This window comes from Hyla sarda, chromosome 4, assembly GCF_029499605.1.
Source record: "Hyla sarda isolate aHylSar1 chromosome 4, aHylSar1.hap1, whole genome shotgun sequence".
Lineage (NCBI taxonomy): Eukaryota > Metazoa > Chordata > Amphibia > Anura > Hylidae > Hyla > Hyla sarda.
In genome coordinates this window covers 175669806-175686737 of record NC_079192.1, presented here as the reverse complement: position 1 = coordinate 175686737, position 16932 = coordinate 175669806, and the positions used below count along the sequence as shown (strand labels likewise).

The window sequence follows — 16932 nt, the reverse complement described above, 5'->3', positions numbered from 1 at the left end:
GGACCTAGTGAATGACCTGCAGAGACCAAGGTAGCAAAGGCTATAATCTGTAACACATTACGCCGCCAGGGACGCAAATCATGCAGTGCTAGATGTTTCCCCCTGCTTAAGCTAGTACATGTCTGAGCCCGTCTGAAGTTTGGTAGAGAGCATTTGGGTGATTCAGAAGAGGATTGGGAGAATGTCCGATGAAACCAAAGTTGAACTTTTGGGTAAAAACCCAACTTGTCGTGTTTGGAGGGAGCATCTAAAGAACATCGGGGGAGATTTATCAAAACCTGTGCAGAGGAAAAGTTGCCCATAGCAACCAATCAGATCGCTGCTTTCATTCTTAGCAAAGGCATATTCAAAATGAAAGAACTGATCTGATTGGTTGCTATGGGCAACTTTTCCTCTGCACAGGTTTTGATAAATCTCCCCCATCATACTTACTGTGAAGCATGGGGGTGGAAACATCATGCTTTGGGGCTGTTTTTCTGCTAAGGGACCAGGACGACTGATCCGTGTAAAGGAAAGAAGGAATGTATCGGGAGATTTTGAGTGAAAACCTCCTTCCATCAGCAAGGACATTGAAGATGAAATGTGGCTGGGTCTTTCAGCACGACAAGGATCCCAAACACACTGCCCTGGCAAGGAAGGAATGGCTTCGGAAGAAGCATTTCAAGGTCTCAACCCCATAGAAAACCTTTGGAGGTAGTTGAAAGTCAATGTTGCCCAGCGACAGCCCCAAAACATCACTGCTCTAGAGGAGATCTGCATGGAGGAATGGAACAAAATACCAGCAACAGTGTGTGAAAACCTTGTGAAGACTTGCAGAAAACGTTTCACCTCTGTCATTGCCAACAAAGGGTATATACCAAAGTATTGAGGTGAACTTTTGTTAGTGACCAAATACTTATTTTCCACCATACTTTGAAAATAAATTCTTTAAAATCAGACAATGTGATTTTATCAAATTATTTTTTATTTATTTTTTCTCATTATGTATCTCATAGTTGAGGTATACCTATGATGAAAATTACAGGCCTACCTCATCTTTTTAAGTGGGAGAACTTGCACAATTGGTGGCTGACCAAATACTTTTTTGCCCCACTGAAAGGGCTTGTTTTTCCATCACGAATTGTACTTTGTAATTCATCACTTATTTTATAACATAATCTGCGGCGAAACAACAAAAAAAGCCCACTTATTTGTGGAAGGAAATCAAAAAAATAAAAAATAAAAAAAAAACACTCAATTTTGTAACTGTTTAGGGCTTATGTTTCTACGCAGTGCACTTTTCGGTAAAAATGACACCTTATTTTTATTCTACAGGATACCCAATTTATCTAGGTTTTATTTTATTTTACAACTTAAAAAAATTATAACTACATGCACCCATGATACGAATACGAATAAAATGATACCCATAATTATATATTTTCTATTATTGGACTGCTTTAAAAAAAATATTTTTTCAGAAAATAAGTGTGTTTAATATTGCCCTACATTAACTTATATAACTTTCTAATTTTTCCGTATACGAAGCTGTTTGAGGGCTCATTTTTGGCGCCGTGATCTGTAGTTTTTTTTTTATAGACTTTTTGCATATATCTGAGTATTAGATCGCATTTTATAATTTTTAGGGGGGAATGTGATGTGACCAAAATACAGCAATTTTGGACTTGTAAATGTACTGAATGAATCATTTACATAATATTTTGATAGTCCGGACATTTACTATACGGCAATACCAAATATGTTAATTAATTAATTTATTTTTTCCCCCTTTTTGGGGGTAAAATGGGAAAAGGGGCGATATACATTTTTATTCGGGGGGGCTTTTTCATATTTTTTTTTATTTTTGTTTCAACCTTTTATTTATAATTTTTTTACACTTTTTATGTCTCCATAGGGACCATTTGATTGCTAATACTGTTCAGTACTATGCATAGGCATAGCACTGATTAGTATTATTGGCGATCTTCTGCTCTGCTCGATGTCAGACAAGAGAAGAAGACCTCCACCGCCATCTTTGCTGATCTGATCCCCGTGGCCGTGCCGCGGGCGATCAGATTAGGAGTTTAATTCACTGTATTACTGCAAATGCCATGATCTTTATTAATCATGGCATCTGAGGAGTTATTGGCGGACATCAGCATGATCGCTGATCTCCACGATTACAGACGGGTCCCTGGCTGCTGATACAGGACATACATTTACAACCCGTTTAAGGGGTTAAAAATAATAACAATCTGGTTACTATGGGCAACCGCTCCACCCTTACTTTGCACAGGTTTTGATACATTTCTGATACCTTTTTTTATCATAGCCAGGATAAACTTTTTCAGCAAATTTGCTTCATCAACTCTTAATAGGGAAGAGAGAGTGCTAGCCCACCTGGCCTGATTCTATTGAAAAGTTTGTTTAGTAAAATCAATGCGTTATCAACATCTGCAACCCTTCTTCATTGGTTGTCCTTCTTTTGGACCATTTTTTGGTTGGTATGAACCTCCACATACCAGAAACTCCCCACAAGACCTGGTGTTTTGGAGATGCACTGACTGGCTATCAACATTTTTCACTTTCTCTCGTCCTTATGCTTTGCCTTGTTACCTACTTCCAACTTATGAAGTCTAAGAACTGACTGTTCACGTGTTGCCTAAGACATTCCTTGACAAGTGACATTTTAACAAGATATTCAGTCAGTCTTATTCATTACACCTGTTCTGTTACATCTGATCATTCTATAGGTGCCAAAATTCTGATGCACTAGTCTGACAGACATCTCTAACATTTTTATTTTTATTTTATGCTTAAATCTTAATTGGTCTTTGTTGTAAAACTTAAAATAGTATACTTATAAAAAAATGTTACTCTATTTTTATGCCTCTGTCACCTATATTTATTCTAAAAATACCTCTTTTCATTAGCTCACAGTGTTAGAAATCCTCTCAGGGGAAGGGGGCGTGTCCCTCCCTTGTGGTGATTGGATGTGAATGACGTGCCTGCTTATGCATCCTTATCCATGACTCATGGACAAGCTGATGCTGGTGCAGGAGTGGTTAGTTTCCTAATAGGTATGGGGACCCCTAGTGGTGGGATTTTCAGGAGCAGTTTTAATTATAATTTAACAACCTTATTACAAAAGGTTTTTAATTTTGCCCATTTCATTGTTTTTTAATGTGTTTTACTCTGAAGGCATACAATATGATGCAGAAAAAGAAGAGCGGAATGTTCAAGAAGCAAAACAGAGGGATTTGCTACGAATTGAAGAAACCCTACAGAAAGCTGCTGAAAAGGGTAGGCTGTTCTTACCGTAAGGTTTTTGCCTGCCATAATGTTTTGTTATTATCAAGATCTATTCCTTTTAAGACATTTTAAGTTACTGTTATTTCTGTTGCTTAACTGCTTGCCTGATGAAGGACTTCTTGATGACTGCCACAACTTGCAGGGTTTTATGTGTAGTAAGAAACAGTCTGGTGCGTATAAAATGTTTTTTTTTTCTCTCTCTATCATATGCATTACCATATGGGTTTCCATTCATTAAATGTTAGATTTTTTTTTTTTAATTCTATAAAGGCACTGTATATTTGCACCTCTCGGTGTTATTGCATGACATGTTTGATGTAATCAGTCTTCTGCAATTCTTATGTTATGTTTTACTAATATCCTTAAAAAATGGCTTCAAATATCATTTTGCTACTGCCTTTGCTCCAACTGATTCTGCTTTCTGGTCTTGACACACAGTGGCCTCCAGTTTTATGAGAGAGTTGTCATTGTTCAGAACCTGTATGATTGGGGACACCTGTCTGGCGTTCAGAAATAATGGACATGGGGGGAAACCCCCCCCCAAAAAAAACATACCATATATACTAGTCATTAACACCCCTCCGTCATTAACAGCCTCCCCCTTCATTAACAGCCTCCCCCTTCATTAACAGCCGCCCCCTTCATTAACAGCCGCCCCCTTCATTAACAGCCGCCCCCGTCATTAACAGCCGCCCCCGTCATTAACAGCCGCCCCCGTCATTAACAGCCGCCCCCGTCATTAACAGCCGCCCCCGTCATTAACAGCCGCCCCCGTCATTAACAGCCGCCCCCGTCATTAACAGCCGCCCCCGTCATTGACCCGCCCCCCCCGTCATTGACCCGCCCCCCCCGTCATTGACCCGCCCCCCCCGTCATTGACCCGCCCCCCGTCATTGACCCGCCCCCCCCGTCATTGACCCGCCCCCCCCCGTCATTGACCCGCCCCCCCGTCATTGACCCGCCCCCCCCCCCGTCATTGACCCGCCCCCCCCGTCATTGACCCGCCCCCCCCGTCATTGACCCGCCCCCCCGTCATTGACCCGCCCCCCCCGTCATTGACCCGCCCCCCCCGTCATTGACCCGCCCCCCCGTCATTGACCCGCCCCCCCGTCATTGACCCGCCCCCCCCGTCATTGACCCGCCCCCCCGTCATTGACCCGCCCCCCCGTCATTGACCCGCCCCCCCCGTCATTAACACGCCTCTCTCCCCCCCCGTCATTAACACGCCCCCCTGTGCGGTGACGTTAATGCAGCGTCGCTAGTTCGGGGCCGGCCCAGAGCGGAGAAAAGGGCCTCCCGGTGAAGATGGACAGCCCGGAATGACTAACCCTCCCCACTGGACGGTCCCTGCAGCATAGATGGCTGAAGATGGATGGCCTGGCCCATCCCCTCACCTCACAGCTAAACCAGAGGCGATTTTTTGTTCACTTGAGTATAAAGCCGAGGTTTTTTTTTTCAGCACGAAAACTCTGCTTATACTCGAGTATATACGGTAACTTTTTAAAACATTTTCACTAGTTAATTACATTTTATTAAAATAATTCATAACCGTACAATAGTTGAAAATGTAAGGCCCAGGAGTAGTAAAAAAAAAATTACAATGTGTGTGTAAAGTTAAGCAGTGCCTATAAATTTCCTAGAGGAGGCAACCTTAATTTTAACCTCTTCATGTTTTTTTGGCCTTTTTTGTCATATGTTTGTCATAGATTGTTTGACATAGATTCATTTTGTAAGATATACTATACTATGTACTATGTTTTAAGGCTGTTTATTCATTGAGTTATATTTGTTGTTGTTGTTGTTGCCACTGGTTTGCCTCTTGAGAACGCCGTGGGGACGGCGAAACATGTAGAGGCGGCAATCTAGTTTTTAGTCAATGTCAGAGTAGGCATATTGGGCTGCTGCAGAACCCCTTATAGTGGAGCAATGTTGCTCAGATTCCACAGACACTAACCTACCTGACATTCAGTTTTAATATTGATTTCACTGGGTTTAAAAATTAAAAATTAAATAAATTCTCATTTTATCTGGATATACAATAAAAGCTATGTTTTAGGGGGTACTATTTAGAGGTGTATTATACCCCAGGCTACGGCCTTGGGGTTAGGTAATTAGTTGGTCTCTTGGCCTCTTTAGTCCCCTTTTGGTCTAATTTGATTTTTTTGTTGAGTTATATTTGACCCCAATAATTAATCCTCTTTTTTCCCCATGCATAGAAATGCCAAATACATTTACATTCTATAATGTAAGATGTCGCTATAATGCTAATAACAAATAAACTATTTTAACTTTAAATGCAACACTCTTCCGTAGACTTAGCGGAGTTAGGTCTGAGAAAAACAAACAAATTGGCGCCCGGGGCTGTTTTCTTTTTTTTTTTTTTTCTTGTACAATAACCTTAAGTTTATACACAATGGCCCTGATTTACTAAGAGTGGAGTGTAGTTTTCTCTTTTTTTTTTTCCCCCCAACAGATATTTTTTATGCTGTTTACTAGGGTTTCCTCACATTTTTTACTAAGTTTTTAGTTTTTGTTACTCATGCTCTGGGTTGTGGGGTTTTCCTCAGCTTAAATCCTCCACATTTTCTGTGGAAACCTTAGTAAGTATGTTGGGATTTTATTTATTTTTTTAAACTGTCGTGGACATGCCCCCTTTTCGGAGACCACCCCTTTCCCTGATTGCCACACCCCTTTTTCAATTTTTCTCAGTAAAATGGAGAGTTGGTCAGAATTTTTTCAATGCTGGTGCAGAATCTGACGCACAACCTGACAAGATATGTCAGGTTTACACTAGTAAATCAGGGCCAATGCGTTTGTGTCATGATGCATCTGCGGTTGGAGAGGTGCACTTAATTTTTATTTTTTCTTAACAGCAGGGGCACAGATTATCAGGAAACACATTTTCTATATATTCCTTGCTGTCCCCATATACAGATTGTTGATAATTACTGTTGATTCAGTGATTAGTATAGACAATCATGGAGGAAAGACACAGATTGGCCCTCATTTACTAAAGGCTTCCTGACAGTTTTTATCGGTTTGTGCGCCTAAATTTCTGTCAGTGTGTGCGAAAAAATGTGCGCCCAAAATTTACACCGCAAAACCGACCGTTATGCAAACATTTTTTTTGAACCGAGAAAATGGGCGTGTTTTTTGTTAAAATGGCCTTGGTCTCGACAAAATGCTAAAAACACTCAGAGTAAGTTGGAAAACACTGTGTGAATTGTGTTTGCTGAAAAACAGACAGCCAAGAGGATGTGTAAAAACTACGAAAAGCGAGTGATTTTGGAAAAGGCACAGCTTAACGTGGTGGGGAGTGGTTAGACTTTTATTTAATTTTTTTTCCCATTGTTTAACAGTTCAATACAGTTTTTAAACTCCTATATTAGATGGTCTAAGTAAATTAAAAAAATTTTTTGTTCTATTTTGTTGCTTAATTCCCGTTAAATCTTGCTTGTTTGGTTTGGCACATGCTATTGATTATTTGTATTCTGTATCCATTTTTTTTTTCTTTTAACTCAAGAGTATGTGCGACACATTTTCCCGTGCGACACAAACAAACCTGTGCAACATAAAATGAACAGACACGTGTAACACATTAGTAAATCAGCTCCCAGAAAAGGAGGAGTGAAATCGGGGCCATTGTCTTTTTCTCTGCATGCTTCCAGGCTCACTCTGTTGATAGAAGCCTCCCCCCCAAATACCACTTAGATATTGAAATAGAGCTGCACTTAAAGGGGTACTCCTGTGGAAAACTCTATTTTTTTTTTTAAAATCAACTAGTGCCAGAATGTTAAACAGATTTGTAAATTACTTCTATTAAAAAATCTTAATCCTTCTTGTATTTATTAGCTACTGAATACTACAGAGGAAATTATTTTCTTTTTGGAACACAGATCTCTCTGCTGACATCATGAGCACAGTGCTCTCTGCTGACATCATGACCACCGTGCGCTCTGCTGACATATCTGTCCATTTTAAGAACTGTCCAGAGTAGGAGAAAATCCCTATAGCAAACATATGCTGCTCTGGACAGTTACTAAAATGGACATAGATGTCAGCATAGAGCACTGTGGTCATGTCAGCAGAGAGCTCTGTGTTCCAAAAAGAAAATAATTTTCTCTGTAGTATTTAGCAGCTAATAAGTACTAGAAGGATTAAACATTTTTTAATAGAAGTCATTTACTAATCTGTTTAACTTTCTGGCACCAGTTGATTAAAAAAAAAAAAAAAAAAATTTACACCAGAGTACCCCTTTAAAGTGCTTTGCTTTAGGGATTTTAAAGGGAATCTGATGGCTGGTTACCCGCACTAAACCGAATACACAGGGTTATAGTGAGGGTGAACCGGATTAAAATGACGTGCCACTGTTCTGGAGATACACTAAGTATTAGCCTATGTTGCTAATATGAAAATAGTGGGGATGCACAGGAAGGGAAATTTTGGACCAAAATTGAAAATTTAGGCTGTGTTTGGCCGTAAACCGAAAATGCATTGCCCTGTGTACTTTCTTTTTATATATAGGTTTTGTAAACTTGTATTATCAGAATTTTTTAGTTAAGTTAAACCCCTTAAGTGGGCACTGTCAGATACAATAACTTTTGATATGTTATAAAGCATGCAAAAACAATGAGGAACATTTATCAATGTTTGCTTATGTATTCTTTTTTTTTTTTTTTTTTTTTTTTTTTTAGTAATTTTTTCCTTACTTTTTTTTTTTGCTTATGTGTGACTTATTTATCAACTGTTGATAATCAGCCTGTTGATAATCTTTCACGTAAGCAATTTTTCCTTTTTTACTTTGGTAGTAGCTTTTTCTGCTCCATGTTTGAGCTGGAGTAAATGTAGTAAATTTTTAACCCTGTTGCAACTTTTTTTTTTTGCGCAGTTGCGACTGTCGCTGTTAATAAATACCTGACTACCCGTAGTCCATTTTAAAATTATTACTACGTAGTTAATTTTTGGAAAACTTGCTTTTCTCGCCTTCCAGTCAAAATGTCGCACGAAAAATCGCGTAGTCGCAGTTGCGACAATTTTGCAACAATTATAGTAAAGAAAACCTGACTAAACCCGTTGATAAATGTCCATAAATATGTTTTGCAATTGCTTTTATCTGAAAATTTTCAGTATTTCATACTGAAAAAGCCAGTCAAACAACTGTCCTCTAGCAGTGCAGTGTTAAAGTGGTCATCGAAACGTCATGGACACCATAAGTGATTGACAGGACTGCAGGCAGGTCCAGAGCTGCTGTGCTTGCCCCTGGCCCTCTGTGAGTCAGAGCAGAGTGAGGGGTAAGAGTCATCACAGTGAGGAGGAGAGGGACACGCCCCATGCCTCTGCATAGACAGAAACTTCACTGAGCCATAATGGCAAGTAAACAATGGTAATTCTGAGAGAAATATAGGTCGTAGACCCCATTTTTTTTTTTTATTTCATGGGGTGATTTGACAGGTACACTTTAAGGACCAAGCCCATTTTGGCCTTAACCCCCTTAAAGACCACGGATGTTTCCCTTTTTGCACTTTCCTTTTTTTCCTCATCACCTTATAAAAATCATAATGCTTTTTAATTTTGCACCTACAGACTCATATGAGGGCTTATTTTTTGCGCCACCAATTGTACATTTACGGCAAACCCCCCCCCAAAAATACCGTATTTATCGGCGTGTAACACGCACTTTTTAGGCTAAAATTTTTAGCCTAAAGTCTATCTGCATGTTATACGCTGATAAGCCGCTGCAGTTCAATGATTTTAAGCGGGCGCTTTAAATCAATGAACTGCAGCGGCTTTGCAGGTGCAGAGACCTGCCGTCCCTGCCTGTCCTGGGGTCTAGAGCCCTGCTGCCGGCCCTTCTCTCCCCCTAGCTATCGTCGCCGCTGCCCGTTCTCTCCCCCTGGCTATCGGTGCCGCAGCCCCATTGCCGGTGCCGATTGCCAGGGGAAGAGAAGTGGCGCTGTCAATGGGGCAGCTGCGCCGATAGCCAGGGGGAGAGAAGGGGAAGCGGCACCCATTGCCGGCGCCGCTGCCCCGTTGCATCCCCCATCTCCGGTTGTATAATTACCTGTTGCCGGGGTTGGGTCCGCACTGCTTCAGGCCACCGGTGTGCGTCCCCTGCGTCGTTGCTATGCGCTGCGAGACGCAATGACGTCACTAATCATTGCGCCGCGCCGTGCAGTGCATAGCAACAACGCAGGGGACGCACACCGGAGGCCTGAAGCAGCGCGGACCCGACCCCGGCAACAGTTAATTATACAACCGGGGAGGCAACGGGGCAGCGGCGCCGGCAATGGGTGCCGCTGCCCCTTCTCTCCCCCTGGCTATCGGTGCCGGCAATGGGGCGCCGACACCGATAGTCAGGGGGAGAGAACGGGCAGCAGCGCAGATAGCCAGCGGGAGAGAAGCGGCGGCAGCAGGGCTCTAGACCCCAGGAAAGGCAGGGGGAGAGAAGAGGGCAGCGACGGCCTCTCTCCCCCTGCCTTTCCTGGGGGCTTCTGCGGGGTCAGAAACAGTGTATCAGGGTATACGGATGCACACACACGCACCCTCATTTTACCAAGGATATTTGGGGGAAAAAAACTTTTTTTAACCAAATATCCTTGGTAAAATGAGGGTGATTGTTATAGGCCAATGCGTGGTATACCTCGATAAATACGGTATTTATGGGGCAAAATTGGAAAAACTTTTCTTGTAACAATTTTGTAATTTTGGGGGCTTCCCATTCTATGCGGTGCACTTTTCTGTAAAAATGACACCAAATATTTATTCTGTAGGTCCATACAGTTACAATAATACCCAATTTATATAAGTTTTTCTTTATTTTACTACTTAAAATTTTGTTTAACTACATGCACCAAAATAAGTATGTTAAAAATTGTCTTCTTCTGAACCCTATAACTTTTTTATTTTTCTGTATACGAGGCGCCGTGATCTGAAGTTTTTATCGGTACCATTTTTGTTTTGATCAGACTTTTTGAATGCTTTTTATTAATTTTTTATGGTATAAAAAGTGACCAAAAATACGCTATGTTGGACTTTGGAATTTTTGTACGGGCGCGCCATTTACCGTGCGGTTTAACCCCTTAATGGCGGACCCATTTTTACCTCAATGACCAGGCTCTTTTTTTAAAATTTGACATGTATCTCTTTAAAATGGTAACAACGTCAGAACGCTTTTTCTGAGCAAAGCGATTCTGAGATGTTATATTTATTCTGTGGGTCAGTACGATTAAGGTGATACCCATTTTATGTAGCTTTCTATGTTTTTTCTTTTTCTGAGCCAAATTATTTTTCTACTATTCATTTTTCAACAGCCGTAACTTTTTTATTTTTCGTCCAACGCCATTGAGTAAGGGCTTATTTTTTGCGCGATGAGCTGTACTTTTTATTGGTATCATTTTTGTTCTACGTGCTACCTTTTGATTTTTTTTATTCCGTTATTTGTACCAAAATTGTCGAATTTTGCGCTTCACCGTGCGGGATAATTTACATTCTAGCTTTATAGTGCACATCATTACGGACGTGGCAATACCTATTATGTATATGATTTGTGTTTTTGATCTTTTTTGGTGATAATACAGGGCTTTTATTTTAGGGGCATTTTTATTTATTTTTGACACTTTTTGCAGGTTATACTATGCTGCAATACATTTGTACTGCAGCACAGTATGACCTGATTAGCTGGATACACTACAGCCTATGCGATCCAGCCTCTGGCTGGATCTCACAGGCTTCCGTAGCAGGCAGACAGGAGGTCATGATCTGACCTCCTGCTGCCATAGTAACCAACGGCGACCCGCGATCGTATCACGGCGAAGCCGTTGGAGAACAGGGGGAGAGTGCTCCCCCTGTCAACACCATAGATGCCGTGATCTGGCTTGATCACGGCATCTATGAGGTTAATGCTGCCAGGACCGGCACGATCGCGGCTCCGGCAGCTGCGGCGGGTCTCCGGCTGTGATTAACCTCTGGGTCCCGTCACCGATCTACTGCGCTGCCCGCAGCAGTGCCGGAGATCGCTATGACGTATGCATACGTCCAATTGCGCGTACATGTCAGATGATTGGACTTATGCGTACATCCTATAGCGGGAAGGGGTTCATTAATGATACATTTTTATAGTTCAGACATATATGCATGCGGTGATACCACATATGTTTTATATTTATTTTTATTTACATAGTTTTTTTTTTTTTTTATGGGAAAAGGGTGGTGATTCTAACTTCTATCAGGAAAGGAGTTAAATCACATTTATTAACTTTTTTATTTTTTCACTTTTATTTTTTTTGCAGTGTTATACCCTCCATAGGGGACTATAACATGCATTCCACTGATCGAATACACTGATCAATGCCATACCATAGCACTGCATTCATCAGTGTTATCGGCAATCGATTGCTCAAGCCTGGATCTCAATCTTGGAGAAATCAGGCGCCGATTGGACAGCCCGGAGAAAGGTAAGAAGACTCCCGCTGTCCTCTCAGCTGTTCGGGACGCCGCGATTTCACCACAGCTGTCCCGAACAGCTCTGCTGAGCTAACTGGCAGTGTATTCTCCAGTTTTAGACAGCGCAATCAACTTTGATCGCGGCGTCTAAAAGGGTTAATACCGGACACCAGCCCGATCGGTGGTGTTCGGTATGAGCCGCGGGTCCTGGTTGCTGATAGCAACCCAGGACCCAGCAGATACAAAGTGCGCTTCACATTATGGGAGTCGGCCATGGATGTAAATATATACGCTCGTGGTCGTTAATGGGTTAAGGACCAGGCCAATTTTAGTTTTTGCATTTTTTTCCTCCTCCCCTTCTAAAAATCATAACACGACCTAAAAGAAAGAAGAAAAAATGTTGGGTGGAAAAAAAATAAAAAACCCTGCAATTTTACATCAACGCATTCCGCCAATATTATTCCGACCTATACTGCTTACCCTCCTCTAATGATACGACCTCACCCGCTTCCAGCCAGCCGTCCCTTTGTACATACATTGACTCAACGGTGTTGCCGACTCTCTCCAGTGGGGATGTGTCCATGCTAGAGGAGCCGTTCTTGCTGGAGGAACTTGGCATAGCTGTGAAATCCCTGCCCTCGGGAAAAAGTCTGGGCCCAGACGGCTATACGGCTAAATATTACAAACTCCTTCTTGGAGAACTGTCCCAACCCCTTTTCTCTGCCTTTAATGTTGTTTCTGAGACTTCTCACCCACCCCAATCCTTCCTGCGGGCCTATCTCACCGTGATCCCTAAGGAGGGGAAGGACCCAACGCTGTGCCAGAGTTACAGACCATTTCCCCTACTCAACACGGACACGAAGCTTTTTGCCAAATTGATAGCGAATAGACTAGCCCCCATCATGCCAGAGTGGATACATGTTGATCAAGTCGCCTTCATCCGTGGCCGTGAGGCCAGAGATAATATCCTCCGGACCTTTTCTGTGGTCCACCATGCTCAAAAAACGAACACCCCACTTTTTCTTTTATCATTAGACGCCGAGAAGTCCTTTGACCATGTTGAGTGGGGATTCTTGAGAGCGGCTCTGTCACAGATTGGTCTAGGTCCCCTTATGATAACTCGAATTATGGCCCTCTACTCAAACCCTCAAGCCCAAGTTAGAATAAATGGTCACTTGTCCCCTCCCTTCAGCATTTGTAATGGCACGAGGCAGGGCTGCCCCTTGTCCCCTCTGCTTTTCGTGCTATGCATGGAGCACCTCTTGACTGCGATTTGCCAAAATTCTGATATTAGGGGTCTGGAAATTGCCTCGTGCCATCACAAATGCTCGGCTTTTGCCGATCATCTGTTGCTCTTCCTAACCTCTCCACTGACCACTCTACCCTCTCTCCTTTCTACGATTGGTACCTTCTATAAATAGAATAATAATAATATTCTATCTACAAACTAAATGCCACTAAGAGCAAAGCGCTTAACATCTCCTTCCCAATGAGCCTGGTGGGGCAATTGAGAGACAACTATCCCTATAAATGGTGTACTGATTCCCTTAAATACTTGGGTCCGGGTCCCTAACAGGCTAGGAGATACATTCCGTATTAACTTTCCTCCCCTTTTTCACGCCATCAAAACGGACTTGGCTAAATGGGAGAGGAAAGACTTTTCCTGCATAGGCCGCATTAATGTAATTAAAATGAACATACTACCCAGACTCCTCTATCTCTTCTCCACCCACCCATCTGCCCCACCTAAAGCTTTCTTTCAAAAGTTGACTGCTCTGCTTTCTAACTTTATATGGGCCGGAGGACGTCCGCGAGTAGCGAGACATGTACTGTCGAGACGCAAAAACGAAGGACTAGGCTTACCAGATTGCCAATTCTATTATCTCGCTGCAGTCCTGACCAGAGTCCTAGATTGCTTCCATGTGCCTGTCACCAAGCAGTGGATATCCATAGAAGCGCACACCGCTCAACTACACCCGAAATTGCTGCTCTGGCTTCCCAAGAGACATCTGTCCACTGCCGCCTTAGATGGCTTACCTCCTGTCACGTCCTCAATAGCTAGGATGCACCGCACCCTCTTGCCAGATAATCTATTGTTCCAATCGGATGGTCTTATGTCCCCTGTGTTTGGTAACCTGAAGTTCCCACCTGCCCTCAAGTCTGCTACCTTCTTGGGATGCTCCAGGGCCGATGGTCTCATTCGCACACTGTTTAGACTCCTCGGGCCTTAAGCCTCTAAATGCACTGAGATTTGATCCCTTACCCCTACCCCTAGCCAGCTTCCAGTATGAACAATTGCGTCACTTCTATATCACAAAGGAGGCCAATCTCAAGCTCCGATGGCCCCTGTCTCAGTTTGAGAAACTGTGTGCACCCAGCTCAAATACCATACACCCGATCAGCACGCTGTATGCTCTCCTCGTTGATTCTCTCCGTGACGAACCCCTTCCATACCGAAGCGGGTGGGAGAGAGACCTGGGACGCGAGTTCTCGGACTCTGATTGGAGCCAATCAATATCTTCTTGTCATAAAACCTCTATTTTTAGTAAGGCGCAAATGACTAGTGATAAAGTGCTGACGAGGTGGTACAGAGTCCCCGCTCTCCTCTCCCATATCTACCCCACTGTTCCTGATGTGTGCTGGAGCTGCGGAGAGCGGGGGGCACCATGTCCCATATTTGGCTCCGCTGTTTGAAACTCCTTCCTTTCTGGAGTCAGGTAATCGACCTGATCTTTAGCTTGACCGGAGTCTGCCTTGATCTGGATCCTGCCCCTCTCCTTCTGTCCATCCTTCCTCCATTGGTCCCTAAGACTAGCCGCCGCTTGATAGGCTATATGTTACTGGCCGCTAAGTCTGTTATCCCTCGGAAATGGAAATCCTCCTGTCCTCCCTCTTTTCAGACTACTTGCAGGAACTGACCCACATACACAGGATGGAGGAGCTCTTGGCGGACTCCACCAGACACTTGCTGAAATAGCAAAGTTCACAGACACTTGTCTAGCTCACCAAAACCCCTCCAATGTGCACGGATCGGTGTCCAGCCAACACCCAATAGTAAAACAAAGAAGCAGTAGATCCAGCACTCTTCTTAGCAGCTTTATTGTAACACAGCACTCGGATAAAATCAGCCAATACCTCAAACGCGTTTCGAGCGCATGCACTCTTTTTCGGTGATGTCACAGGTAAGTCCAGGTGAGGTTAAATACCTTTCCATCTTAGGGAGGGGGAAAGAACTTGCTCCTAGCCCCACCTCTCACTGGAAACCTGTGACACAGTTCACATTAGTAAAAACAAACATTAATTTAAGATATATAAAATCTATAAAGAACATGCATGCAATAAATATTGCCATATTGTTCATACAATTGTGGGATCAAAGAAATGGGATCAAGAGGTTTACAAGAATACTATGATTATAATTGGTAATGTTTTACCTAGCAATTTATTCTAGGTAAAACATTACCAATTATAATCATAGTATTCTTGTAAACCTCTTGATCCCATTTCTTTGATCCCACAATTGTATGAACAATATGGCAATATTTATTGCATGCATGTTCTTTATAGATTTTATATATCTTAAATTAATGTTTGTTTTTACTAATGTGAACTGTGTCACAGGTTTCCAGTGAGAGGTGGGGCTAGGAGCAAGTTATTTCCCCCTCCCTAAGATGGAAAGGTATTTAACCTCACCTGGACTTACCTGTGACATCACCGAAAAAGAGCGCATGCGTTTGAAACGCGTTTGATGTATTGGCTGATTTTATCCGAGTGCTGTGTTACAATAAAGCTGCTAAGAAGAGTGCTGGATCTACTGCTTCTTTGTTTTACTTGCTGAAATACCATCAGATATGGACCCCCTGGACTTCTTTTGTGTCTTCCTCCGACTATGGTTCTCTACACATACCACACGTGCCCACATAACTGACTCTTTGCTCTTCTCTCGCGCATGTTACCCGTCAAGTAATGTCAGGCTGCTTACCGGATGGGGTCTTGCCCGTGCCCACCGAAGGTATTCTACCCACCTGCCTGTTTCCGTACCGCTCTTTCTCCTACTTAAACCACTCCCCTTCTCTCCTTTTTATTTTTCCTCCTTCTTTTCTATACTTGTTGACTCGTTGAGTCTCGTATTTTAGTCCATGATGCCGAGTGTGTACCGATTTGTCATATAGGTGGTCCCCTAGCTGCCGTCTTTGTTACAATGTAAGTAGTGCAGTACAGTTGTTGTCAACTACAGTGGATAGATATGTACCTACACTCCTCACTTAAGCCGCTAACTTGTTTTTCAATGTAAGACTTCAAGATGTGTATACACTGGTATGCTCGTTGATATGTTTGTATATTAGATTGTTTAAACTTAAATAAAAATCTTTACTTCGAAAAAAAAATAAAATGCAATTTTTTAACTTTTTTGGGGGGGCTTTCGTTTCTACGCATTTATATCGAAAAGTGCATTGTGTAGAATCTAAGTCCTAAGTCCCATGTGCCCAGGGCGTACCTGTCCGGCATGCATCTTCTAAGGGTTAAAGGGATACTCCGTTGCAAAACAATTTTTTTTTCAATCAGCTGGTGCCAGAAAGTTAAACAGATTTTATAAATTAATGCTATTAAAAAAATCTTAATCCTTACCATACTTATTAGCTGCTGTATGCTCCAGAGACAGTTGTATATTTCTTTTCAGTCTGACCTCAGTGCTCTATGCTGACACCTCTGTCCATGTCAGAAACTTCCCTGAGCAGGAGAGGTTTACTATGGGGATTTGCTTCTACTCTGGACAGTTCCCTGACACAGACAGAGTTGTCAGCAGAGAGCACTGTGGTCAGACTGGAAAGAACAACTCAACTTCCTCTGTAGTATACAGCAGCTAAAAAGTACTGGAAGGATTAATATATTTTTTATATAAGTAATTTAGAAATCTGTTTAACTTTCTGGAGCCACCCCGAAAAAAAATTCCACTGAAGTACCCCTTTCAGCCACGCTTTTTTTTTTTTTTTTTTTTTTTGCTACAATACAAGAAATTCTAATTTGCAGGAATATATACTAATCCCACAATTATGCCTTATTATAATACAGCTAACCTTAGTAGTAGAACATTATCTTACGTCGTAAGTTCTGGTGTCTAATTGATATATCCATAATGCCTTATGATCCAACAAGAGTCGCCTCCTATTGTCCCATTAGTGGTTTCAGGACCTTTTC

At 42.3% G+C, this 16932-nt stretch overlaps 1 protein-coding gene across 6 annotated transcripts in view; it reads left to right on the top strand.

Annotated features, from left to right (window-relative positions):
* The window catches only part of VPS13C (vacuolar protein sorting 13 homolog C), a 773393-nt gene that overhangs the window by 48060 nt on the left and 708401 nt on the right, over positions 1-16932 (top strand). For 4 of the 6 annotated variants that reach the window (XM_056572804.1, XM_056572802.1, XM_056572805.1 and 1 more), the window contains exons 5-6: positions 3181-3282; positions 3405-3461. In XM_056572804.1, coding sequence (XP_056428779.1) covers positions 3181-3282; positions 3405-3461 — 159 coding nt within the window. The remainder of the gene's footprint in view (positions 1-3180; positions 3283-3404; positions 3462-16932) is intronic. The other 2 variants (XM_056572807.1, XM_056572806.1) reach the window with 1 other exon arrangement.